Below are 27800 nucleotides of genomic sequence, written 5' to 3' on the forward strand. Positions count from 1 at the left end.
ATCGAAATTGACATAGACAGTAAAACTTTATTCTGTTTCACAGTAAAAATTTACTCTGTCATTACTATAGTAAGCGAAATTGCAGGATCAGTCAGAGTAAAATTTGACTATATTTCACAGTAAAATTACTGTCGTCGAGCATATCATCAATTAGGGGTGTGCACGGTGCGGTTCAGACAGTTTGAGAGTCAAATTACAAATCGAATGGCGGGTTGGTGGATTAGCATATTGACAAGTTGCGATTTGGCGGTTTTTGGCGGATTGAAGAATATTCTAACTAATTATCATACATTTGCACAATATGTAATACAAATTTGTATAATATTTTTTAGATACATAATGTAAAGTAATTTTCCATAATATGTTTCGTATATATGACTATTAATTTGTAATAAATTCCATATCTTAAATCTCTCCCAGATTGATTTTTATATTCACATTTCATTGGAGGTTAAAAAATATATATGTATTAACTATAGCGGAGCAGAGTGGTTTGATTGGCGGATTATAAATATTAAAATTCAAACTGCCATTAGCGATTAGAGCGATGCGGGTTGGTGCGGTTTTAGCGAATTGGATAGTATTTTGCACAGCCCTATCAGCAATCAAAGTTTATTGTTGTTAACCAAAGTAAAATTTTACTTTACAAAAAACCGAGTACATATTAGATGAACGAACGAAAAATACATATACAATATTTCTAAACTTGTAAAATAAAATAAAAGTGATAAATTATTGAATTGATAAACAATGATGTTAGCATAAGCCTAGTTTAAGGTACATTAGAAGAAACAAACAATGGTTACCTTTTTTTCTTATATATTTCTTTGAACCCAGACAATCAAATTATGGCTTGTTAGCTTCGTCTTCGGTGATTGATAAATAAAGAAGACCATAGATTTTAAAACTTTCAAAAATAATTTGATAGCACTACCAAATCCCAAACAGAGAAGGATTTCTCGAATAATTACAAACTAAGGAATTCTCGTTAATGCAAATTTCAAATGTGTGAGATATATATATGCATGAGTAATACTGTCTAGGAAAGAAAACATAAAAAATTTATTCTGTCCTTACTCAATTACGTGCCTCATTCTTAGGGGATTCATATAGCAAAATAAATTAAGCTGTCATTTTTATTAAAGAAGGGCACAATGGAAGGGTTTTGGCCAAATTTTCCTATCTTATTTGGGTCACAATCATATTATTTTAGATACACCACCTCTTATTTAAGTTAGATCACTTCAATCTCAATTCCCATTATATATATATATATATAAATATATTTTTGATAAAAAATTAAAAAAAATATACTAAACTTCCCAAACAACGAGTTTTTTTTTAATTTATAATATTATAAAAAAAAATTAATTTAAAGAATTGACTCACTTTTTAAACTATTTAAGAAACTCACTTGCTTTTTAAAATCGCATTTTAAAAAATGCGATTTTGAAATTGAAATTGAAATTAAAATTGCATTTTCAACATGTAATTTCACATTAAAATCACATGTTGAAAATGTAATTTCAAAAAGTGAAGTCCATATCATCATAAATTACATTTTCAACATACGATTTTAAGATTAAAATTATATTTTTAAAATGTGATTTTAAAAAATAAATTAGTTTCTCAAATAATTTAAAAAGTAGATCAATTATCTAAATTATTTTTTTAGAATATTAAAAAAAAAAAAACTCCCCAAACAACCCCTAAATAAGCAAACACCAAACAATCCCTTAGAATTACGGAAATGTCCGTGAGAGGTTTTACTTCGCTTGCTTATAGACTTTGTGTGTTAGTTCTTCCTTGTTCTCAGTAGGGTTGCAGTAGATAATCGCCACGCACGCCACCGCCACCGCCACCGCCACCGCCACCGTTCTAATCTCTCTCTCTCAGCGCAGCCCTTGAATAGACTCTCCCCATACCTTAATCTCGATTTCCCAACTTCTTCACGTCTCTCTCTCTCTCTCTGAAACAATGGGCGCTTCTCTTCCTCCCAAAGAGGCCAACCTCTTCAAACTCATCGTCGTAAGTTCTCTCTCTCTCTCTCTCTCTCTCTCTCTACCTTTTTCTATACATATATTGCAATTATAGGGTCGAAGTTCAATTACTGTCTTATTCAATCTCGCTTACTAGAACCCTAGATGTTGTTCTATTAATGCTTGTTTAATTGTGTTTCTTTGACTTCATCTGGATTATTACTACTCCTGTCCGCTGTGCAATTTGGTGTTTTTTTTGAGCGTTGAGAATGTGTTTAACTCAAAGACTCAATCTTTGTTTATGAAACTCATAGGTTCTGTTTCCATCCCTGTAAAGCATTTTACTGGGTGCTCTGTTTTGGTTGATTTTTCAGAATTTTTGAAATTAAAGAAAAAAAGTAAAAATTGAACACCTACTAATTTTTCTGACCAAATTATTTTTTTATTATTATTATTATTTTTTTTGTTTCAGAAAACATATTCTGATAACTCAATGGAACATTAGGGTAGTGTTTGGTAGAGTTTTGTAAATGTGATTTGAGAGTATGAGTTGTATTTTGAGTTTGTGTGTTGTGGAATTATGATTTGAGTGTAGAAAATTTGTTTGGTAAAGAGTTTTGAAAATAGTTTTGGAAAAGAGGTTTGATTTGACTGGGAAATTATTGATGTGACATTTGATATGTGATACAAAAATTTACAACTCATAACTAAACATACAATTCAAAATTATTTTAAAGCACATAAAAAATTTAAAAATTTTCAGAAAATATTTGTCCCGATTATATAAATCAATTGCAAAAAAAAAAAAAAAAAAAAAAAAAAAAAATCTGGAACCAGCTGGACATCCGGGTGGTCTACCGGGTGGTCATCCGGGTGGTCTACCGGGTGGTCATCCGGGTGGACAAAAAAGGCGCCTGTGCATCAGAGTTCTCTCTGCAGAGTGTAGAAAATTAATTTAAAAACGAAACCAAACATCATACTCCAACACACAGGTAGAAAACTGATTTCAGAGCACAACCAAACAGAGCCTAGATTTTTAGGGCAAATTTAGATGTATATATAGATAACTTGAACAGACATGACAAGATGTCCCCTAGTTTGCTGTAAAACTGTTTCCTAACAAATGGGAATAAAGGTTTTATATTTCATGTAAAATATTCATGAGAACAACTTTACGTTGAATGAAAAATGACTTTGATTATAATTTGGTTGTGGGGGTTATGCATGTAAGACTACTAACTAGACTTGTTGGGGAAATGAAGTTGAAATTTACTATTCAAGTAGGAATTGTTTCATGCTTCCTTTATCCCACTTGCGTGATGTTACATGAGTCCGGATCCTCGGCCGCACTCTCTTACGACGTCGTTTTGGGGCCAAATTTCAATTAAAAAAAAAAAAAAAACAGAACAGAACAAGAGCAAAACCAGAGAAGGGAGAAGAAGAAAGAAGGGAGAAGAAGGAAGGATTCCACAAGTCCAGTTCTTGAAAACACTAAAGCGAAAAAATCTAACAAAATTAATACATGGCACCAACATTAAATCTAACAAAAATTCTGGAAAATTTTTCATTTACAGACTAATCAAAGCAAACCCAAAATTTGAGATAAACCCAGTTAAGATTAGGAAATGAAAATCAAAACCCACAAAGCAAGAACCAAGAATACCACAAAATCATATATATATATATATATATCTAACAAAATCTTACAAAAATTCTAGAACATTTTTCATTTACAGACTAATCAAACAAAATCCAAAATTTAAGATAGACCCAGTTAAGATTAGGAAATGAAAATCAAAACCCACAAAGTAAGAACCAAGAATACCACAAAATCATATATATATATATATAGGCATAGAAACAGACATACCTGAAAGAACTGTTTCTCTCTCTTCCCAGTCTCTCTCAAACAACTGTTGTTCTTGTTGGTGCGATTGAGAGGAGGACGGGAATGGCCTCGCCATTTCTTGGAGTGGGAAGAAGAGAAGGTAGTGAAGAGAGAGGTGGGTATCAGAGTTTGAGAGGTTTTGGAGTAGAGGAGAGTGAGGGAAGAGAAGGCAGTGAAGAAAGAACTGTTGTTCTGTCTTTTTTTTTTTTTTTTTAATTGAAATTTGGCCCCAAAACGTCAACGTCGTTTTGGGGTGCTGCATGAGGGGCCGTAGAAGAGAGCGGCTGAGGATCCAGACTCGATGTTGCATGTGTGGTTATATATTTTTGCTCATGCGAGGACTCTGATTACACAATGCTGAGCTGATGCATTACGTTATGTTATGCCGTACACATTTAAGTTTTGGAGGTTGGATGCCATCCAATTTCTACCTTCTATGTTTATAATCTTTTGCTGAAATTTTTAGGGCTTGTAGCTTCATTGAACCACCAAAAAGTGACTGATGTCCTAACTCCTAATACAACAAGCTTCCAACATCCCTGTGGCATTTTCTGATTTCTTAAATGAAAAAGCCTGCAAAATTTTTTAGAACCCATATTCCAATTAGCCTATATTAGCATTGCAGGCTAAAAGGTTTTGATCTATTAGGGCACCTCTATAGTAATATACGTATTAATCTCTTTCTCTCTCTCTCTCTCTATATATATATATATATAGTTTGGTGTATATGAAGAGTTCCACTCTCATAATTTGATGTTAAAATTCAACCCACCTGTGTTTGCCCAGCCATTTTTTAATTATCTTCCTATGGAAAGTGGAATGCTGATATTCAAATCTTATTTTGATTTTTTTTAATAATAAAGTTCTTGCTCACATGGAAAGGTGATGATAAATTCAATTTCAAATTGCTATTATTCTCGAGCTTATTTCTAATTTAATTATTTGATCTGGGTAAAAGTTTCATGTTGCTACGATTTTTTTATATATTTGTTCAGTATCGGGTTGTTTGTTATTACCTTTTTAGTTGTACTCATTCCCGACATTTTGGATAAGAAAATGCTACTGCTAAATAAAATATCTTTGTTAATTGTCTTCATCGTTGCAGAAATCATATGAAACCAAACAGTATAAGAAGGGCTTGAAAGCGGCAGATGCTATACTGAAGAAGTTTCCAGATCATGGAGGTGTGTGAAACTTCATACAATTCTATGTTGCAGGCTTGTGAATCTTGGAATAAATAACATCATCATTCAAGCAGCTTTGTATGCTGGGATTAGGAATGCTCCCTTTCCCCTGTTTCATACGTGAAGTGTCTAGAATTGAGCTATCAAAATTGATGTTATGGTTTAAAACTATCCTCAATGGATTGTTTTAATTTTATTTTATTTTCTATGTAGATAGATTTAGGAGTATCATGATTGGTGAAAAGTTATACTTGGGTGTCATAGACATTAAAATGAAAAATGCTAGTTCTAGTTGGTTGCCAAAGGAAATTTGTGCCAGCAATGAACTTTGCTTTAATATTATCTTAAACAGAGAAGATTGGTAGTTCAGTTTTTTTTTAATTTTAAATCTAAATCCTTGGAGTTAGGCAGAGCATGTGCTCAAAATTTCTGGCCCAAATATCTGAACCGTAGTGACTAGAATTTTGATGTTATGAATTGGGTTTGATTTATTTTTTGGGTGGAGAAGAAAATCAACCGACTGTGATATATTCTTCCTTCCTTTGTTAGGCACTTGGGATGGACTTGGGAAGAAGTTATGACTTTGGTAAAATTGTAAGTAAAAAGCCAGACAGATTAAGAGTTGATGCTATCATCAAGAAAGGAGCAAGAGAAGAAACTTTGAGAGATTAAATCTCTTTATTCTTCAAGTTGCGATCTCATAAATTATTATATTTTATTTTACCAAATAGTTTGAAAAGTATGGTATTATTATAATTACTTGATTATTAATTGAAATGCAATTTACACCAAACACTCAAGAAAGAAGTAGGCAAACTTTTGAGGAGGTTGAGACGACAATGCATAGATTGAAGAATATCATGCTTAACATACATCAATTTCGTATGTTGGAGTTGTTTTCTGATTGTTGTTGTTGTTAGGCGATTTGAGTTTTTGCCTTTTGGCAGGAAGCTTGTTTCTGCTATCATTCTCAAATTTTTGTGTTGTTTTAAAAGGAAAAAATGGAAAATAACAAGGAAAGCTTGTTTGTTAACCTATTTTTGGTATTTTTAGTTTTGAAAATACCCCATTTTTAGGAAGCTATTTTGAGTTGTTTTCAGAATTTTCGTGAACTATTTTTGCATAAAAAATTTAATTGATGGTGTTTTATTGATAAGTAAAAAGAGGTTTGCAAATACAATAAGTGCGGCACAAAAATCTTACTTTTTTTTTTTATTTTTCTATGTATCATGTATCATGTTTACTATTTTTCTTGTTTGATTTTGATTTTCTTGTCAGTTATTTTATCTGTTTTCTCTCCTGGTTACCAGAAACTTTGTCAATGAAGGGGTTGACATTAAATTGCATGGACCGCAAGGGAGAAGCATATGAACTTGTCCGGCTTGGACTAAAGGTTTGGATTGTTTGAGTTTTCTTTTCTTTTTCATTTTCCTAGTTCCTTTTTATGAAATAGTATAGCTGTTGCCTCAATATTGTTTATTTGTTTTGTGATATTAAGTGTGACTTCTCTTGTCAATGCAGAATGACCTCAAAAGTCATGTGTGCTGGCATGTTTATGGTCTCCTGTACCGGTCAGATCGAGAGTACAGGGAGGCAATTAAATGTTATCGAAATGCTCTAAAGATTGATCCGGACAACATTGAAATATTGAGAGACTTGTCACTCTTACAGGTGGATATGAATTATGTACTAGTTATTTTTCTTCTGTTGTAGTCACCTTTCTATGCTTTTGTCCTAAGAAATGTGAAAATAGTGTAGATTTTTCATTATAAACCATGCAAAAGCACGTTAACTTTAGTGGAATGCAATTCCTCACAACATGGTGAATTCTGACTGGGTGTTAGTGCATAATATGTGTTTGAAAGGGGAAATTTAGTTTTACAACTGAATTGGGGTTACATAGTAGGCCTGTTTCAAAATATAGATACTGTTCTCAGACATGTCTCTCATATTTTGGTATTCACCACCATTTTTGTACTTTAAGTTGCAACTTTGATATACTTGCATATTATGCCTGTGTTATTTGTTATGAGTCTTTCTTTAACCTTTTATTTTATTTTGGGTTAGAATTGTGAAAAAATAATTAAAATCGACTACTATTGTAATGTTAAACCTTATTATGTACAATATGAAACATGCTCTAGGGAGATCTGACGGTAAAAGTGCAAAACTAAAATCACGTGAATTGTGAACTTTGTCATTGGAGCAGTTCTCTTTTATTAGATGTGCAATCCTTTCTGTCCAATAGCTAAAGAGACAGCAAAAAGGAGAAAATTTATATGTTGTGATCTTGGCCTTGCACATTTTAGTATACCAACTGTGCATGTGGTTGCAAATGGAACATTTGGTTATCTAGCAAAATATGAGAAGGAAATGATAATGGGTGTAGTGTCAGAAAGGACACAATGCAGAACAAGAAGATAGATTTTCTTAAAGTTGAACAAAGCTAACATTGTTTCAAATAACCTGATTATCTGTGAAGCATGGGTACGGGTACGATACGGGTACGTCGATACGGTAAAATTCACAAAAAATAAGGTACGGGTACGGCAAGGTACAGGTACAGCTTGGTATGCTTGTAAAGAAATATTTATTTTTAATTTAGAGTAATGCAAAAATTAATTAAAGGTTTAATTTGTTACAGTCCAACCTATAATTGACATTTAATGCCAAAAGTAAAAGTATAAATCAAAGTTAAGTGTCAATATACTAAATAACTTATAAACTATAGTTTAATTTTAAAATCATGCTAAGCATAAAACAAAAAATAAAAAAGAAGTCTAGTGAAATGAGTTTTATTTTTGTAGTAGAAGGAAAATATTGTTTCAACTGAGGTATGGTACGACTTAAATATATACTAGGTACGTCTGGGTACGTCAAAAATTAAGAAGAAAAAACTTGGGTATGTGTTTCGTGTTCTTGGTACGTATGCAGAAGTACCATACGAGGTATGGTACGCCGGTAAGTATCCGGTACGGGTACGTCAAGTTTTCCGAAATACCCATGCTTCATAGCTGATTATTGAGATTAGATGGGTGAGAGTCTATCTCTGTAAGGGGAAGTTATTTTGAGCAATGTACTCATCATTGCCTTCCAAAAGTTTTTGAATGATTTGACTGTGAAGTGACAAGATATATTCAGGAAACATCTGCCTCACAGGGAGTCACCTTTTGAGTGGCAGTGTGATTTCTCTTTCTGTATTTTCGCAGAATTCATTGGGTTGGTGATAAAAATTGTTGCTAAATTTGTTCTAGTACCAGATGACTCCTTAAGATCTTTTTTGATGAATTCTGAACTTCCTTGGACCTAGCTCTGCCAGTCTGGAATTTGCGAACTGCACTATGCACTGTCTGTCAATTTGCTATTACCTTAGCTCAGTTCTTGTTATTCATGGTTGAAGTACAAAACCTTGTAAAGGTTTCCCATTGACGTCAATGGATGTTGTGAGTTTGGCTGTTTTGGTTTTATCTTGCAAATCCTAAAATTGTGAGACAAGAATTAGAATGCAACAATCATGCTTGTACATTTTGTTTATTTTCTTCTTCTTTCTCTGACTATGGTATGCTTTTCAAATAGCTAACCATTTATTCTTGTAATGTTTTGTGTTGCAATGTCATTCTATTTTAGAACTACTCTGTCATCGCCTGTTTTTAGTTGTTTATAAGTGCATTTATTTAAGTCCCTCGTACTTTTTGCTTCATCTCAATTTTCTGCCTTCTGTTACAGGCACAAATGCGTGACTTGGCAGGTTTTGTTGAAACAAGGCAACAATTGCTGACTCTAAAACCAAATCATCGCATGAATTGGATTGGATTTGCTGTTTCCCACCATTTAAATTCAAAGTATGCCTTTATTCTTTGATGTAAAAAAATTGAAATATATATATATATAAGTTAAAAAAAATCTAATTATGTAACATGTGTTTCATGTTCTTCAGCAGTTTGCTATTCGTAACCCCACTATAGTATCGCGGATGTCAGCTATTTGTTTCCTTTTGTAGTGATTTCCTAATTATTAATGGAAGAATGAAATAAATTTAATAATTCATTTTTTTCTCTTTGTTTTCTTAGCTTCTATTTTCAGAGAGGTCAAACTTGTTTGTGTAACTAGTTAATTGGAGTAACGGATGAGGAAACTTCCAAACTGTTGATCTCGTCTGATTGCCATTGAAGCTAAGTTTGTTTTTAGTGATGTTCTATACTTACAAATTCATGTACATTGGATACTCCCACTGAAACATGAATTGGATATCAGTCCTAGGGTTTACTGTTTAAATGGACGTTATGTCTTTTGTTATGGAGTCCTGCATGTCATAGAATTTCTAAAAGAAATTCTTTGGGTTGTTCCTCATTCCCTCTTTTTTCACCTTTTGGTATATATAAAAAATCTATATATTATAATATAGTATAAAAATAGTGATGAGCTATTCATTTTGTAATTATAGAAACTGAAGCAGTACAAACAGTACATCAAACAAATGCACACTTAAATTTTTGTTTGAGAGAAAATGGAATCAGCTTAATACTGATCGTGAATACATTTTTCCTGAATAGAACTGAAATAAATACAAGTAACAGTGATGAGCTATTCATTTTGTAAATATACAAACTCGCAAACAGTACATTGAACAAGAGCACACTTAAATTTTGTTTGGTAGACAAAAAGAATCAGCTTAAAAGTGATTGTGAATACATTTTTCCTGAATAGAACAGACGTAAATACAAGTAATGTTCTGTCAGCATGGATGTTCAGGTGTCTTAAAAATTAGAACTGTGGAAAGTCATACAGTAAATAATGGTTGAAAGGATGCAATTATCTCTCTCAGGGTAAAGTATGGAATGCCTTGCATGTTGATGAATGGTATTTTTCTCTATGTTCTGGTCTTCTCTGTAAAGGGAAAGCACAGTACTGGCCCCAGTTGGAGATGTGTGGTGATCTTTCTTCATGTGGCTTGCTTCTTACGGTCCCTCCTATTCATTAATGGAGAGTTTGACTCTTGAAAACCACATTACGGAGAGCCACAAGCACACCAGAGTCCTATGGTCCCTACTCTGCATGGATTACATGGAAAACTTTGCCCAATTTTGTTAATTGATTTTGCATATCATGAAGACTGCTCTTAATGATAGATACCAGTTGCTACTACCTAGAGTTTTTTTTTTTTTTTAAGATGTTCTTCTGTTCACAATTGTAATAAACAGAATTTTAATTTATTTCATGCTTAATTAAATAATGGCATCATTACTTTTCAATTTTTGCATTTGTTACCTGCTTCAAATTGTTAGTTTTACATTTTTCTAAAACTAAAGTTCGATATCTCATTTTGTTCCTGTTTTATTTTTTTTAATTTTATTTTTGGATAAGCATCCCTGCTGTAATTATTTGCTCTGTTTTTTTGGTTTATTTACCAGTGCTTCAAAATCAATTGATATCCTTGAAGCATATGAGGGGACACTTGAGGACGATTACCCACCAGATAATGAACGCTGTGAACATGGGGAAATGTTGTTATACAAGGTAATAACTATGACACTCAGTCTCAGTGAATGGTTTATTTCTCTCAAATTGTTGATTTAATTTTTCCCCACCCTTGGGCTGCTTGGTGCAAACATGTTTCGATAGGCTTAGGTTTTATTTATATATATACACAAAGATTTGCCATGTAGATACACATGTATTTATAGACACGTCCAGTTCAGATTTCAATTACTGGATCTGATATCGTTATACTTTCGTTGAACATGCTAACATTTTGTAGACAAGACTTTGATCTGAAGCAGTGTTGGAAAATGGTCAGTAGCTAATTTTGGTATTATTATGAGAGCTTTGGCATATGCCCATTGCAACGTTGGTGAAAGCATGAGGCGCACAAAGCAAAAAGGTCTTCTGGAGCCGAGATGCAAATCGCAAGCGCAAGCTTGATTAAAGTAAAACACACATTTTAGCAAATTAATGTATAATGTCTACAAATTCATACTATATATTTAAAATTAAAAAAAAAAAAATCAAATAATAATATGCTTAGTCTTTTATCTAAAATTGTTAGTCTTATGTATTTGTATAAATATTGTAGGAAAAATTTTACATAGGATTGTTCAGTTTCTTAAAATTCTATGAGTAAATTTGAAAACAGTTATTAATGGTTAATATGACAATCAAGTGACCAACTAATCATATAGCATTTAAACATAGATTTATATAATTTCGCTTGTGCTTTACTTAATATTCACAACCATCGTAGTCATAATCAAAACGAAGTACATTGTTGAATCAAAATATACTAGAAAGGTAAAAACCAAAAAGCACTAGTGGTAAGAGTGGCTTTTGTGCCTAGCATACACAATGCAATACAATACATCCAAAAGTGTATAATAATCATCAAGGCCCCATGCAATACTATTATGATCTAAAAGTTCAAACTAACAAATTATATTTTTTAAACAAAAAATAGAAGGGCAAAAAAGCGTGTCTTAAGGAAAACGTGTTTTTGTAAATGCTTTTCGCTTTAACAACTAAAAGCTCTTCTACTGTTGCGCTTTAAACACCCTTTTACCAACACTGATCTATTGTGAAGTCTGTCATTTTTTACTTTATGATGTTTATACACTTGTGGCTTTAATTGACATTATTTCTACAATTTTGCTTATTCTTCCTCTTTCAATTTTTTGAGTTTCTTTTAATTCGTGGATTAAGGTCATTAACAAGAGGATAGAAATGCTTGAAGTGGCATTCTACATGCATTATTATGGTAAAATTAGAAGAAGAGATAGTATTGTGGAGTATTCCCCAATGTTTTAGAAAGAGGCAATCCATTTGTTGGAATCCAACGGTTAATATCTGCTTTTCCTTTGTTTTGCGTGTACCAAGTGTACGTGGGCTTTATCTCTATTGCTTTTCTTTCGAATTAAAAAAAAAAAGAAAAAAAAGAAAATGACTTAAAAAGGAATGTGGATTTAGTATGGGACAACAAATCAAGTTGAGGTTGAATTACTCCTAAATGGGAAACAATTAGTCTCAATGAGCATGCCAAATGTCCAAAATGAAAATGCATATTTGCCGTACAAAGCAACACGAATGAATGTGATATTTGCTGTGTGTGTGAATTTTTGCGTCCTCTATTAACTAATATGAAAGTTGCAGTAGTTGACAGAAGTGTAAAACCAAGATATCATGTGAAAGATGGTGGTCATTGGAGTCCTCTTTTTTTATTACTTGGCTACAAAAATGACTATATTGTTAGACATACCATTTTAATTGTTGTTTGCCTGGATATTTTCCTCCAGATTTCATTGATGGAAGAATGCGGATTTCTTGAGAGAGCTCTTGCGGAGATGCACAAAAAAGAGTATAAAATTGTGAGAATATTCAACATAATTTTCAAGTCTAGTTGTATAGACCTCAGATGTTAAACTTACTCCTGTATGTGTCTTCCTAGGTTGATAAACTATCTTTAAAGGAACAAGAAGTTTCGCTTCTTGTGAAGCTTGGTCGCCTAGAAGATGGTGAAAAATTGTATAGAGTGCTGCTTTCCATGAACCCTGACAATTACAGGTATATAAATATGTTGTTAGAGAGTTTTTGCGGCTATGACCATCTAATTAAAATGTTCGTTTCGCTACCAATGGGTGATCATTTTATTTATTTATTTTGCACTCTAGTGATAAAATAGCTTCTATGAAATATTATCTGTTAATAACTTCAGTGGTGGTGGTAAATTGATATTTGTTATGATAATAGAAGTTGAAATATTTGAGGAAACCAGCCAGAGCCAGTTATTTTATGCTCAGAGTTTCAAAGGCTTATTTACAGGGGAATAATATTCTGCTAAGTAATTAGGAGGATACTATTTTTCATACCGAAATCTAGTAGACAAGTGAACAACTATCAAGGTCCTCAAATTGGGTTCTCAGAGAGTGGTTTCCAGATTTTATTATTTTGTCAATTATGCTATGAATATGGATGGATGATTCAATATAATTTGAAAAACCGATAAGTTATTTTCTGCATATATTTGTCATGTGGTGAGCATAGAGCCAATTATCCTTTTTGCCTAAACATAACATTTTGTGTTTTGTTGTTTTCTATGAAGCCAATCGATCATCCTCCCTCCTCCCTCTCCTCTCTCATTTTGTTTTTCATTGCATGGCTCCTGAGAACAAAAATGCCATATATATCTTTCCCTAGGAAGCATAGATACGGATACGACACGATATGGATACGGCGATATGACAAAACTTAAAAAAATAGCTACGTTTGTGAAAAATATATATTTTAAAATTATTAATAGTGAGTACACATAAGCTAAAGAACGTTGAGAAACTATGTAAGAAATAATGTATAGAGAAAGAGAGAGAATAAATTGTATGTATTATTATTGATTGATATATTGATTTCTATTACAATGATTCATGATTCCTATATATAGAAGAGGGTGAGTGTGTAGTAGGTAAGGAGTAGGTGAAGTGGAGGTGGTAGTGGTGTAGTGGGTTAGGTTTAGTGGAGTAGGTGAGGTGGTAGTGGTGTAGTGAGTTAGGTTTAGTGGAGTAGGTGAATTTTAACAGCCCCCCGCAAACTCAAGGGGGATAGGAACTAACCAACTTGAGTTTGGAGAGAGTAACAAAACAAGAAAATACATAAAAATAAAAGAGGATAGGAGACACTGTATGGTGGTGTCATAACGGTGTAGAGGACACTGGATGGCGGTGTCAGACCGATGTAGAAGACAGTTTATGGGGTCATGTCGGACCGTTGTAGCAGACACTGTTGTGACAGTTGTTGTGACAGTTTACAGAGTCTTGCTGGACCCTTGTAGAAACTAACCGGAATCAATGTCGGGACAGTTTACAGAGTCTTGTCGGACCCATAAAGGAGCTAACCGGAATCAATGTCGGGACAGTTTACAGAGTCTTGTCGGACCCATAAAGGAGCTAACCGGAATCAATGTCGGGACAGTTTACAGAGTCTTGTCGGACCCATGAAGGAGCTAACCGGAATTAATGTCGGGACAGTTTACAGAGTCTTGTCGGACCCTTGGAAAAGCTAACCGGAATCAAATGTCGGGACAGTTTACAGAGTCTTGTCGGACCCCTTAAAAAGTCGCACCCTCAAAAGGTGTGCCCAATCTTTCAAAAGGCGTGCCATCAAAAGGCGTGCCCAATTCATCAAAAGGCGTGCCATCAAAAGGCGTGCCATCAAAAGACGTGCCATCAAAAGGCGCGCCCATATTGTCGGCGAGCGTCGAGCGGCGCATGATGCGCGTGTCTGCCGCTTCGTCAGGGTCTTTATAAATCGAAGCGGAGGCTGAGGTTGGGAAGCATAACAAACCAGTCTGAAACCTCTGAACCTTTGCAGTCTGAAACACTCTGTAACCAACCCTTCTCTGAAACACTCTGCAACCCATAACATGGCCTCTTCTTCCCGTCCAGCTAACCAGAACATGGCCTCCTCTTCCCGTGGGCTACTTACGCTCTTTCCAGAACTGAATGAGTCCACAAGAGAAATAACTGGTGCGGTGGCCAGTGAACCTCAACCAAACACCTCTGGTTTTGCTCCGTTGAACTTTCCGATGCGGTCGGTGGAGCAAAAAATGGCGGTGCAGTCGGATGTGGAGGCCAATCAGTTTACCTTGAAGTCATGTGTGGAAACCATGACTGCGGTTACAAATTTGTCGAACCGGCTGCAGAGTAGGACAAATGAGGTGCAGCAGTTAAACGCCCAACTGGCTCTGCTCCAACACATGTATAAGGATGCGCGAGCAGAGATAAGTGTGCTAAAGGCGGAAAACAAGGAGCTGAAGCGGAAGGCCAGTTTTATGTTCCGATTTGGAGGGCCGCCATATGCTGCAGTGGAGGAGCAGGGAGTAGTGATCATGCCCAGTGGAGTGGGAAATACGGAGGCAACACCGGCAAGGGCCGCCCAAGACGGTGGCAAGAAGAAAAGACCGGCGGAATAGGCGAGAAGAAAAATCCCACTGTTCCGATTTGTGTTGGTTGTGTTTTGTTTTGTTTTGTGTTTTTTTATTTTTATTTTTATTTATTTATTTATTTTTTTATGGTGTAAAATGCTGATCGGGGTTGATCCCCGGCATGAAGAAATGACAAGTTTGTAAAATGTTGTGTTTTTTTTTTTTTTTTTTTTTTTTTTTTTTTTTTTTTGGGAGTGTTTTGTTGAAAAAATAAAAATAAAATGAAAGAAAACAAGGGAGAAAGAAAATAGATAAAAAATATTTATAGATGGATTATATGAAAAACATCAGTGCGATTGTTTCAAAATAAAGTGGGGTATTTAAAAAAGAGGAAAAGTGACTAGGAAAAAATAAATAAAAATAAGTGATTTTTGAAATCAAATGGAGGAGAGAGAGGGACAAACCCATGTGATAAAGTGGAGAGAGAGTCGGTGAGTGGGGTGCAAAAGGTGAAGGAGAAATGATGGATTGAAAATGGTTTGGGTCAAAAGTGGACACTGTTAGTGGAGAACATGAGTGCATTGATTATTTGATATAATAATAATATTAATAATAAAAATAAAAAGTTAGAACAGTTGGAGAGAATGAGTGGAGTATGGTAAGGGTTTCATCCAAAGCCAAAATTCCTGCAGCGAATCACTTCGCAAATCCTAGCATGAGCTTTTTCTCTTTCCAGGCTTATTCATGAATTTCCTGGTGATTTCAAGAGCCTCTGGTGGCATTGTGGCAGAGAACACCCCAACCTGGATTTTGGGTGGCAGCAACTGGAAAATATCATAGATCTGATTTTTAAAAACCTCGTGACAGCATTTCATCAGCTTCATCCAAGACAAACATTTTGATGTAAACAGGGCGAAGTGATTGTCTCCGCAACATGTCAAACACACGACCAGGAGTACCAACAACAACATGAACCCCACTGGAGAGAATGCGCTGATCTTCGCGCACACTAGTCCCTCCAACACAAGCATGAACCTTCACACTTTGCTGGGCAAGTTCAAGAGTGGGTGGAAGAACCAAAGCTTGGCACTCAACCAAGCTATAATCTAGCTGCTGCAGAATTCCAGAGCAGAATGTTGCAGTGTTTCCAGTTCCAGACTGTCTCGTCATATGAGGTGAAGAATTCTTCTCCATCAGCCTCACACATGACTACAGTTGCACAAATCTTTGTTGATTTTATCAGCGGAATAGGTTGAGGCCCGGCGGGCGGCTACGGTGAGGTTGCCGCCCGCCGGGGAAGCGAAAATACTAGGTTTTAAACCAGCTCTGATACCATGTAAGAAATAATGTATAGAGAAAGAGAGAGAATAAATTGTATGTATTATTATTGATTGATATATTGATTTCTATTACAATGATTCATGATTCCTATATATAGAAGAGGGTGAGTGTGTAGTAGGTAAGGAGTAGGTGAAGGTGAGGTGGTAGTGGTGTAGTGGGTTAGGTTTAGTGGAGTAGGTGAATTTTAACAAACTACAATGTAATTTTATAATGCAAAATACTAACTTAAGAATTTTGTATTAATTTAAGCTAGTAGCTTGTTTACTTTTAAAATTTTTAATAGGTTTTGTAAATATTTCATTTCAATATCAAGTTTAATATATTTATATTACAATAATAGAGCAATTCACAACTTGTCCCTATGCTTTTTCCTTTGACACTAGTGAAAAATATTATATTCAAGTTTACTTGCTTGTTTATTTATTGATATTTAATTTTACCATTGTTATATTCTCTTGTTAATTCTTACTTTCTATGTAATTTAGAGGACATGTATGAAATAATTAGGATACATCAATTTGATAAATTCTATTATTTAACTCACTATGCTCTTATTATCGAAGAACTTAAGAAAGTATTAGAAAAATATTCTTATATTTATATTTGCAATTATATTATATTATATTATATTATATTATATTACTATGCTAGAAATGTTACAATTCTAAGTAAATATGACTTGGAGTATCCGATACTTCAAAATTACGTATCCGATACTCCAAAATTAATGAAAAAGTAATTAAGAAGTACCTGATACTTTTAATAAGTATCCCATACGTATCCGCGAGTATCCAAGGAGTATCGGTATTCGATACAGATATGATACGGATACGTCACCCTATTTGAAGTATCCGTGCTTCATAGATCTTTCCCGTACGTAGGTACCCATTTATGGAGGCACGTGGGCAAGCCATTAGAGATGTTCTAATACTCCCCTTCGGTGTTTTTTCTTCTACTATTATCAGTCTTATTGTTATTATGATTATTCTTGGTTTTATGGGAAAGGAAGAACAGGGGAAGGGGTTGCGTTTTTGCTTTGTATAACTTGTTTTTTAGAAGTGCTAACTACTATGTTCTGTTTTTTGTTTTCTGTCTTTAGATATTATGAAGGGCTACACAAGTGTGTGGGTTTACTATCAGAAGGTCACCACTATTCGTCTGATGAGATTGGTAGGTTGGAGGCCTTGTACAAATCACTTGGGCAGCAATACAGTCGTTCATCTGCTGTTAAGGTGACATCCCTCTTCGTTTGTGATTTCTCAGGGAGTTGGTACCTTAATCCATTAATTGAAAATGGAACATTTATTAATTCATTGGAAATTTGATTGGAGAAGTTTCATAAATCTTCTTTTTTGTTGGTTGATTTTATAGGAGGGTTTATAGTTCCTTTTTTTCCCTTTGATTTTATTTTCTTTTTGTATACCGTTGATGTACAGGGGTGACGCTCGCTTGTCGTCCTATTTTATAATTAGTTATCCCCCGTTAAAAAAAAAAAATTTGTGGATAAACGGTGAAAGTACAATAAGGTAGTTGTCAAGGTGAAGACTCACCAAAGGACCTTGCTGCCTGCCATTGGGAAATTGCTTGTGTTTTGCTTTGGGGAAAATTATCTCTTATGAGTAGGGGGCGTTCTGTATCATTGTTTTCTTAGCTTGTATAATATTTTGCCCCCCCCCCCCCCCCCCCCAAAAAAAAATAAATAAAAATAAATAAATAAATAAATGATCTTATTGGAAGAGAGATAGCTCTGGATATGTTGTGCTGATAATACTGTTAGATGATAGTATGAAGGCCTGGGGGTTTTTCCTATGTTTTACAATTTTTGAATTTAAAGCATTGTAAAACTAGGCTAAATCCTTAGTCATTGAATCATGGCCCATGGCCTGTTGGTAGGGCTGCAAACGAACCAAGCCAAGCCGAGCTGAGCTTGAGCTCAGCTCGTTTTTTTATCGAGCTCGGCTCGGCTCGGCTCATTAATATTAATAAAACTCGAGCTCGGCTCGATAAATTTTTTTTAAATATTATTTATATTAGTTAAATAAAAAATATTATTTATATTATTTAATATATATTTTAATATATTATTTTAATTATTTAATATATAAATAATATATTATATATTATTTAATATATAAATAATCTATTTATTATATAATTTAAATAATGATAAACGAGCTGAGCTTATGCGAGATTGAGCTCGGCTCGTTTACTAAATGAGCCGAGCCCTTAACGAGCCGAGCCGAGCCGAGCTTGTTCATGAACAACTTGGTTCATTTGCAGCCCTACCTGTTGGCTCTAAAACAGAAGCAGCATGAGTCAGAAAACCAAGTTTATTCTCATCTCAGTGAACACCATGATTTTGGTTGCTACCATAGGGTTACATGGACACGACATGTTACAGTCAAGGGATATGCTCTCAATATATAATGATGGTGTTTTCAAGGAAGAACATATTTTAGGAAATAGTAATGTGTTAGATGCTGTTAGTTACATGGTTTCATCAAGTTCGTTCTGGCTCATTAGAGGGGTGCAAAACTCTCAATCTCATTAATACTAGTATTTTTCTGAATATATCTGCTGTTAATGTTGAAGATAAAAAATATCTAGCATATATATATTTATTATGCAACTAAGGTGGTTGAATGACTATTTTCCCTATAAATATTCATATTGCGATGTAAATTTGGAGAAATTAGAATTCGTGTATGTATGCTGACTTGTACTTGAGATTATTTAGAAAGCTCATTACATTATTGTTTTAACAGGTTGTGAGTTGTGAAAATTCTTCAGAATTAGCTGCTTGTATTTTCTTCTCTTGTTAATAAAGCCATTGCTTTTAATAAATTAAGAATGAGAATTTCGGTGCCTATTAGCTAATAAGCCTAATCAGATTGGTACAGAAGATAGAATTGCCAGTTATCAGTTTTACATGAATCTGTTATAACATTTTGGCTCCGGTTCACTATTAAGTGCGCCTTTGTTATGGCTCTCATTAGCAGGTTTTCTGATATTACTTAGACTGCTACTTCATGTATGTAAGAAATTCTTAGCTATGAATTTGTGTCGGTGGGAATTTATTTTAGTTTTGTTTCCAATTTCTTATGTTTTTGAGTGGTTTCCAGGAGTTATATTAAACTTCTTTTTACCCTTTTTATGTCAGAGAATACCACTTGATTTTCTAAATGGTAAAAAGTTCCTTGAGGCAGCCGATAATTATATTAAGCCTCTCCTGACGAAGGTATCCCTAGTTCTTTATTTGTGTTACTTTTGACTTGTTAAGCTTATAAGGAACAAAACTTACAATTGCACTTTGTTTTGCTCTTAGGGAGTTCCTTCACTATTCTCCGATCTTTCTCCTTTGTATGATCACCCTGGCAAGGTTAGTGCAGTCACTTCTATTGATGATCTGATGAAACAGTTGGAATTCCTCTTTAGAAGTTGATATGTATGTAGCTTTTATATTTCTTATTCAGGCAGACATGCTAGAGCAACTGATTCTTGAATTGGAGCATTCAGTTAGGACTACTGGTGGATACCCTGGGAGGTAAGACTTATATGTCCTCAGCTCTTGTGTAAGTGTGTGTGCTCCAAGAAAAATAGATTCATAAAATGGGTAACCAAACCCCCCAAAAAAAAAAAAACAAGTTTTTTTTTTTTTTTGGCATTTATGGGTGCCAGTAAGGTAACTGTGTTGGACATGCTATGTAATATATGAAGCTGGTAGTATGTTGAAAGTTAAAATAGTTCTTCCTATTCACTCTGTTTGCTTGCATTACATCTGGTGTGCAGGACGGAGAAGGAGCCCCCTTCAACAATGCTGTGGACTTTTTTCTATTTGGCTCAGGTATATTGTGGTTGTTTTTATAATTAGTTGATGTCTTCTGTGCTTCTTTTATATTGATATTGATATTGACATTGACATTTGTTACTATTATTATTTTTATAATTTTTTTTGTAACTTCACTAAGAGTTAATGTTTTATGCAGCACTATGACAGACGGGGCCAATATGATATTGCCCTTGCTAAAATTGATGAAGCTATTGAACATACTCCAACTGTGATTGATTTATACTCCGTCAAGGTCTGCAAATACTAATACCTTGTATATTCAGCTATAGTTGTTTGATCTACAACATTGGCAGTTACGGTTTTAGTTTGGTTTTATTCTTTATTTAAGAAATGAGTGTTCATTTATTTGGAATGCCATACACTATAAGGAAGATAAAACTTTCAAGAGATTTTTGGATTAGTAGTCCTGATTCTGTTAAAAAATAATAATGTGGTTATTGATCACAGGGCCGGATATTAAAGCATGCTGGTGACTTGGTAGCGGCTGCTGCTCTGGCAGATGAAGCTAGGTGTATGGATCTTGCAGATCGCTATGTAAATAGTGAATGTGTTAAACGAATGCTGGAAGCTGATCAGGTAACAGAGCCTGCATGCATATTTATGCTCTTGTCTAATTTGTTTTTCCCTCGTGTAAGTTTCCTCTGTACTGATTATGATTTTATATGGAACCACCCTTGTTGAAGGTGTCGCTGGCAGAGAAGACAGCTGTGTTGTTCACAAAAGATGGAGATCAGCACAATAACCTTCATGACATGCAGTGCATGTGGTGCGTCTATTTTGTAGCCCTACTTTTTTATTTTTTAGCATTAGAAGTGGGTGTTTTGTTATTTGATTGCACCTTTTAATTATGTTAAAATATCAATCTTTTGAAGGTATGAACTTGCTTCTGGAGAAAGTTACTTCCGTCAAGGTGACCTTGGACGAGCTTTGAAAAAATTCTTATCTGTGGAGAAGCATTATGCAGATATCACTGAAGACCAATTTGATTTCCACTCTTACTGCTTAAGAAAGATGACTTTGCGAACCTATGTAGAAATGCTGAAATTTCAAGATCGACTACATTCACATGATTATTTTCGCAAAGCTGCAGCTGGAGCTATCAGGTGAAGCTCTTCATTAAGTTCCAGTAATGAGACAATCAGATGATTTGCAAAATGAAGTGTTTGGTTATTTTGTTTTGTTTTGTATTTTTTTTCCAACTAATACTTGTGCATGTCAATGTGCCTTAATGTGCACTGCTAATTAGATTTTTGGATAATTAACTGAATTGTTTTGAGATGTTTGGTTGTCTTGACTCCATCACCGGTGTACCTCTTGTTCTGTCATAATATTCATCTCTCTTTGATCATCCGAAACTTGATTCTTGTCCTGTGTTCACATTAATAATTATCCGAATTGAGGTGCAGGTGCTACATAAAACTGTATGATTCACCGTCAAAGTCAGCGGCTGAAGAAGATGATGAAATGTCAAAGTTACCTCCTTCTCAGAAGAAGAAAATGAGGCAAAAGCAGAGGAAGGCAGAAGCTCGAGCTAAGAAAGTAATTTAGTTTTGTTTGTCTGGCATCTTAAAATTTATCTAGCTTGCATCCTAATCTTCTTCATTTTTTAGGAGGCAGAAGTAAAAAATGAAGAAACAAATGTTAGTGGTGTCTCTAAGTCTGGAAAACGACATGTTAAACCAGTAGATCCTGATCCAAATGGGGAGAAGTTGATGCAGGTTATATTTTTTTTCTCACCTTATTCTGTCTGCTTAGGATGAGGTTTTTGACTGCTTACTGGGGCTTTTGGTTCTTATTTTAGATTATCTCTTACATTCTAATATAGACAACAATTTCTGAACTTGTGTATGTTCATTGATGTAGGTTGAAGATCCGCTGCTGGAAGCTACAAAGTACTTGAAGCTGCTTCAGAAGCACTCTCCTGACTCCTTGGAGACACACTTGCTTTCTTTTGAACTAAATATGAGAAAGCAAAAAATTCTGCTCGCCTTGCAGGTAGTTTTATATCTAGTGTGGAACTTGTTACGCTACACATTTTATTTTTGAAAAAAAAAAAAAAAAATCACTCATCCATTGTATTATTTGGTTGTATCATGTCAACTAAAGGTAATATCAGCATTTAATTTTTTGCCGAACTGGAAATCTGTTCCACTGAATGTTTAAAAACTATGATAAATTATTAAAACATCTTGGGAAAAAGCAAGTGTTTACCAATGAAATTGGTATGTATTTTTAATTACATGTTCTGCTAGAGAAGTGGCTGAATGCAGTTTCTTTCTTTTTCTTTTTTCCTCTGAAGGCTGTAAAGCAACTTCAACGGTTGGATGCTGAAAACCCAGACTCACATCGCTGTTTGGTATGCATCTCTGTCAATACCTAATTGAATGAGCATGGAAACAAAAGCTTTTGCAATATCACAGTACAATTACACATTTTATCACTGAGTGCCCATTTTTTTTGTTTCTTCTCCACCGAGCTGGTGTCTAATTGATGCAGTACCTCAAGTATGTCAAAGGGCCTGCTACTTGCCTGTGCTTAAGTATAAACATTGTTTTTCGCAGATAAGATTCTTCCATAAGGTGGGGGCTGTGCCTACTTTAGAGACTGATGCTGAAAAACTTATTTGGGCTGTCTTAGAAGCAGAGCGGCCTACTTTCAGGTTCTCTTGGTACTCCTTTTGTTTTCTTGTTCAACCCATGAAAATTGTTTAGTAATGGCTCAAATGATTTGATTTTACTTTTTCTGTAGTCTGTTGCACGAGAAATCTCTTATCGAGGCAAACACCCTTTTCCTTAAAACGCATAAAGGTCATCATCTACCCCATCTAATATGCACTTGCATGAATACCCTTTCGTTTGTAGTATTTCACCTTGGCTTGCATTTTGCAGACCCCTTGATGCATAGAGCAGCAGTTGCAGAAATTCTATTTGTTTTGGATCGTAGCAAGAAGGCCGATGCCATCAAATTAATAGAAGATTCATCCAACAACCCGGTGTCAACGTAATGTCTCTTAGTAGATTAAGCTTCAATAAACTTGTTTTTTAACTGGTATTTTGTGAGGCATTTTTGCTTTGATACCTTCAACCAATGATTGAACATTGAAACTCTTGCATGTTTCATGAAATTAGAAATGGAGCACTTGGGCCAGTCGGGAAATGGAAACTCGAAGAGTGCATTGCAGTTCATAAACTTCTTGGGACAGTTTTGGATGACCCCAATTCTGCATCGAGTAAGTCTGCAATATGAATTAAGATGTGGAATATGAACTAGTTACATTCTTGCCCACAAGCAGCTAGCTTTGGTGGGTTTTATCTATAATTATTTATGTGAAGCATTATTTATGTGAAGCTTGTTCTATTATAAAAGCACTCTATTGAGTTTGCCTGCCTATTTTATTTGTTTGTTCACCATCCCTTCTTTGTTTGCTAAGAAGCGTGAAAGGATGCAAAATGATTTGCTGTGGGGTGTTGTATTTGAACAAGTTGAAATAACATTTGGTTTATTGTGAAAATGGCTTTGTAGATATGTTGTGAACATGATTGGTATTGGAGAAGGGTAGTTACTTTGAAATATGACTCTACATGGGGGGATTGGTCTCTGATGGCGGTCTATAAAGCACGGATACATCAAAAAGGGTGACGTATCCATATCGGATACCAATACTCCTTGGATACTTGCGGATACGTATCAGATACTTATTAAAAGTATCTAACATTTCTTAATTAATTTTGGAGTATTGGATACTTAATATTAATATTAAGGGTAAACTACCAATAGGTCCTAATAGTTGGACTTAATTTCCATATAGTCCTATTGAAAATAAGTCATAATAAAATCGTCATTAAAAATATTTCTTGCGACAATTTTTTGTATGTCGTTAAAAATTGACAATTAGTGACTTTTTTTTGTCACGATTTTTATAAATTGTCGCTAAAAATTACTATTAGTGACGTTTTTCTATGTTAAAATTCTCAAACTGTCACTGAAAGTTGAAATTAGTGATATTTTTCTAAACTATTGCTTAAATTTATAATTAGTGACATTTTTTATGACAAATTTCAATTTTCAAGCTATCGTTGAAAATTAACAATTAGTGACATTTTTTAATAGTGTTTGATGAAAAATACCATTAATTATCATAGGACCTATTGGACAATAAGTTCACCTATTAGGATCTATACGTAAGTCCCCCTAATATTAAAGTATCGAATACTTCAAGTCACGTATTACTTCTTTTTACAAAATTGGAATTGTAGCATTTCTTGCATATTATTATAATATAATATAATTGGAAGGATAAATACAAAAATATTTTTCTAATACTTTGTTTAGTTTTTATATAAGAATAATATATTGAGTTAAAAGTAATAGAATTTGTCTGATTGATATATCTTTATTGTTTCATGCATGTCCCCTATAACTACATAGAAAATTAGTAAGAGAATATAACAATAGGAAAATTAAATATCAATAAATAAATAAGCAAGTAAACATGAATATAAAATTTTTTTACTACTGCCAAAGGGAAAAGCATAGAGACAAGTTGTGGATTGTTCTATTATTGTAATATAAACATAGTAACTTGATATTGAAATGAAATATTTGCAAGACCTATTGAAAATGTAAAAAGTAAACAAGTTACTAACGTAAATTAATACATAATTCTTAAAGGTTAATATTTTGCATTATAAAATTACAGTACAGTTTCTCAACATTCTGTAGTTTATTTGTAACTCACTACTAATAATTTTAAAAAATATGCTTTTTATAAACGTATCCTAGTCGTACTTGTATCCTAATTTTTTAGGTTTTGCCATATTGCCATATCGGTATTGATATCATATCCGTATCTTGTATCCGTATTCATGCTTCCCAGATGGCGGTTAATATATTATTTGAAAAGTGCATATGGAAGGGCATCTAGGTTGGAATAATTTGGGGTCTCGCGAGGATAGTCATCAAGAATGGTATGCACTTTTGGAGTCATCTTTCCTGTGGGAACTGGGAAGAGAAGCTTGAGTAGACAAGCCCATCACTTGCTTGTGTTGTTATAAATAGAGGAGCCTGTAGTAGTTATATCTGGAAAGAAGGTGCAGAAGTGTTCTTGGGATACATTGCCTTTCATAGAGAGTTGAATGTTTGGGAGGTGGGGGAATTGGTGGATCTTCTTGAGCTTTTTTATGGTATTCCCCAGATTGGAGAGGGATAGGATGCTTTGAGATGGAGCAGAATGAGGTCTGGCAATTTTGTGATGAAATCTATCTATAAAGCCTTGGTAAGTCATAGAGGATCTTCATTTCCTTGGAGAGACATTTGCGTATTTTAGGCACTGTCTAAGGTCACCTCTTTGTGTGGATGGTGACTTGGTAAAATCTATACCATTTATAACTTAATTAGGAGAAACAAATTCATGTTAATTGGAATTGTCTGTGTAAGAAAAATTGGGAATGAGTCATTACCGTCTAAGTTCTTACTTATTGTATGGTGACAAGAGCCCTTTGGTCCATGGTTCTTGGCTTATTTAGGTTGATGTGAGTGTTTTCTCAGTGTGTTTTGGATCTTATACATTCTTGGAAGAGATGAAGCTGCAGAGTATTCTTAACTTTTTCTAAACTCTCATATACAAAAACATATCTACATAATTTAATCAAGACCATGCTCGAGCTTGCTTCATCAACTAACAATACATGAAACGATCATTTGGTGAAATATGCATAAACTTAAGAGCTCAAAACTGAGACTGATTGTTCAATCTTTTTCATCTTGATTACATCTGTATGTCAGTTACATGTTAGTTATTTCATAGGGTTATTTACATAGAGACCCCCTAAACTATTGAGAAGTATCACTTTGATCCCTTAAATTATAAAAACATACAAATAGATCATCTAAACTATTGAGAAGTATCACTTTGCCCCACTAAACTATAAAAACGTACAAATGAACCCCCTAAACTATTGGCGTGTTTCATTTTGACCCCTTCCGTTAACGGTCCAATTAGTACGTTTTTATAATTTAGGAACATTTGTATGCTTTTATAGTTTAGAGGGCGAAATGATACTTCTCAATAGTTTAGGGGGTTTATTTGTACGCTTTCATAATTTAGGGGGTCAAATTGATACTTCTCAATAGTTTAGGGAGTCTTTGTGTAAGTAACCCTTATTTCATATAGCTAATCTCATCCAATTTGTTCTAGAAAAACTCATTATTTATCTCATGACATAAACCCTATGCTTTTTTTTAGTGTACCACTTCTTTGTCTTTATCTTTGCTGTATGCCTTCTAGTTAATCACTTGAAAAGTTCTACATTTTAACACCATTGCATTTACAGAACTGATTTTATCAATAAACTCATGTTGTAAGTCAAATTCTTTGCTCAATCATGTATTTTTGATCATTCATTTTTGGTATTATCGGGGTGGGAGTTCAGAATACGGTTTTTAATTTTACATTTAAGTTATTATTTTCTTTTCCTAGACTCGCAATTTGCCGGCACCATAATATATCCAAGAGTTCTATTTGCTTATGTTGTTGGCTGGGCTAAGACACGAGTAACTCTTAGTAAAATTCCATATTTCAAAACACAGAGACGGGCAAATGAAGAAATAGGATTTTGCATGGTGTTTACAGTTGATTATATTGATTGAGCTTCACTTTGCTTAACATGCCAATATGAAGCTTAAAAACATCTCTTTAATCTCCACCGCTCTCTAATATTTAGCTCCTGTGACAAACACTTCAAAATTGTGATGTATGAAATTAAATATTTCTTGTAGGATGGAAAGTGCGATGTGCTGAGTACTTCCCATACTCCACATACTTTGAAGGCAAACGCAGCTCTGCCATCTCAAACTCAACTTATAACCAGATACGCAAGAACCCTGAAAATGGTGGTGCAACCCATCCGGATGTAAGTCATGGTGCGGATTATATTTCTTCGAACGGAGAGCTGGACAAAATCGAGGCATTGAACGACCTTGTCATCCATTAAGGTATCGTAAATGGTTTACCTTTTTTGGTTGATAAAGCTGTACAAATCCATTCCACAGCTTATAAAATATACCCGGATGAAAGGAGTGGAAGACAGCTAACCATGGAAGGCCATTTCGAGGTTGAGATTGAGTTTTCTTTTCCCCAGATCAACCTCCACCGGATTCTGGAAATGCATATTCCTTTGGCAAAATGTGTATAATTTACAAACAATTGTGTTTCTAAGTTGTAGAATACTCTATTTTGCTTGCTTTTTTTTGGTGAGATCCTGGACAAGAAAGAGGTTCTTAGGGTTTTGCAGGACCGCAACGTTTGAGTTGAGACTGAAGGGAGGAGAAGAGAAGTTTATTTTGATTACTGGTCCAATACAGGGTCAGAGCAGAGACAAATAGCACCCCAACAGAGTTGATGATCTCCAGAGCATGTTGTACTTGGCCCATTTCGTTGACCATTATTTATGAGATGTATAATTTGCTAATATTATCTTACAAAATTTTGGCATGAAATCATACAATAACCAGTTGATATTGCAGCAATGATCAGGTTCTCTCTCTCTCTCTCTCTCTCTCACACACACACACGCACGCACGCGCGCGCACACACACATTTTGATTGTAGCTATGATCAGCTTTGATGTTCCATGATTTTAATTTGCCCCCACTT

The 27800-nt window shown here is 34.4% G+C and overlaps 1 protein-coding gene across 3 annotated transcripts; it reads left to right on the top strand.

Annotated features, from left to right (window-relative positions):
- The first annotated feature begins 1709 nt into the window (after positions 1-1709).
- On the top strand, positions 1710-27673 carry LOC114302432 (N-terminal acetyltransferase A complex auxiliary subunit NAA15). Of its 3 annotated transcripts, XM_082910373.1 has the most exons (27): positions 1809-2028; positions 4973-5051; positions 5601-5645; positions 6362-6444; positions 6573-6722; positions 8778-8893; positions 10463-10568; positions 12335-12406; positions 12487-12602; positions 17396-17528; positions 19457-19534; positions 19622-19675; positions 19770-19840; positions 20086-20140; positions 20283-20378; positions 20594-20722; positions 20830-20912; positions 21019-21249; positions 21553-21685; positions 21757-21864; positions 22010-22141; positions 22446-22502; positions 22708-22805; positions 22895-22953; positions 23035-23146; positions 23275-23375; positions 26924-27673. In XM_082910373.1, exons 4-27 carry the CDS (start codon positions 6373-6375, stop codon positions 27136-27138), a joined length of 2577 nt encoding a protein of 858 aa, XP_082766499.1. In that variant the 5' UTR covers positions 1809-2028; positions 4973-5051; positions 5601-5645; positions 6362-6372; the 3' UTR covers positions 27139-27673. The 3 variants fall into 3 exon arrangements, 2 of the variants coding, with proteins under 2 accessions (XP_082766498.1, XP_082766499.1); XM_082910372.1 differs by lacking the exon at positions 5601-5645 and having other exon boundaries at positions 1710-2028; XR_014357398.1 differs by lacking the exons at positions 5601-5645; positions 22895-22953 and having other exon boundaries at positions 1712-2028.
- Positions 27674-27800: the final 127 nt, after the last annotated feature.

This window comes from Camellia sinensis, chromosome 15 (assembly GCF_055761805.1).
Source record: "Camellia sinensis isolate YWXY chromosome 15, ASM5576180v1, whole genome shotgun sequence".
NCBI classification, from domain to species: domain Eukaryota; kingdom Viridiplantae; phylum Streptophyta; class Magnoliopsida; order Ericales; family Theaceae; genus Camellia; species Camellia sinensis.

Coding starts and splice junctions, on each gene's coding strand:
- LOC114302432 (XM_082910372.1), top strand. CDS start 1,978: ATGGGCGCTTCTCTTCCTCCCAAAGAGGCCAACCTCTTCAAACTCATC. Junction 20,913..21,018: donor CATGACATGCAGTGCATGTG/GTGCGTCTATTT, acceptor AATCTTTTGAAG/GTATGAACTTGCTTCTGGAG. Junction 23,147..23,274: donor TCCAACAACCCGGTGTCAAC/GTAATGTCTCTT, acceptor TCATGAAATTAG/AAATGGAGCACTTGGGCCAG.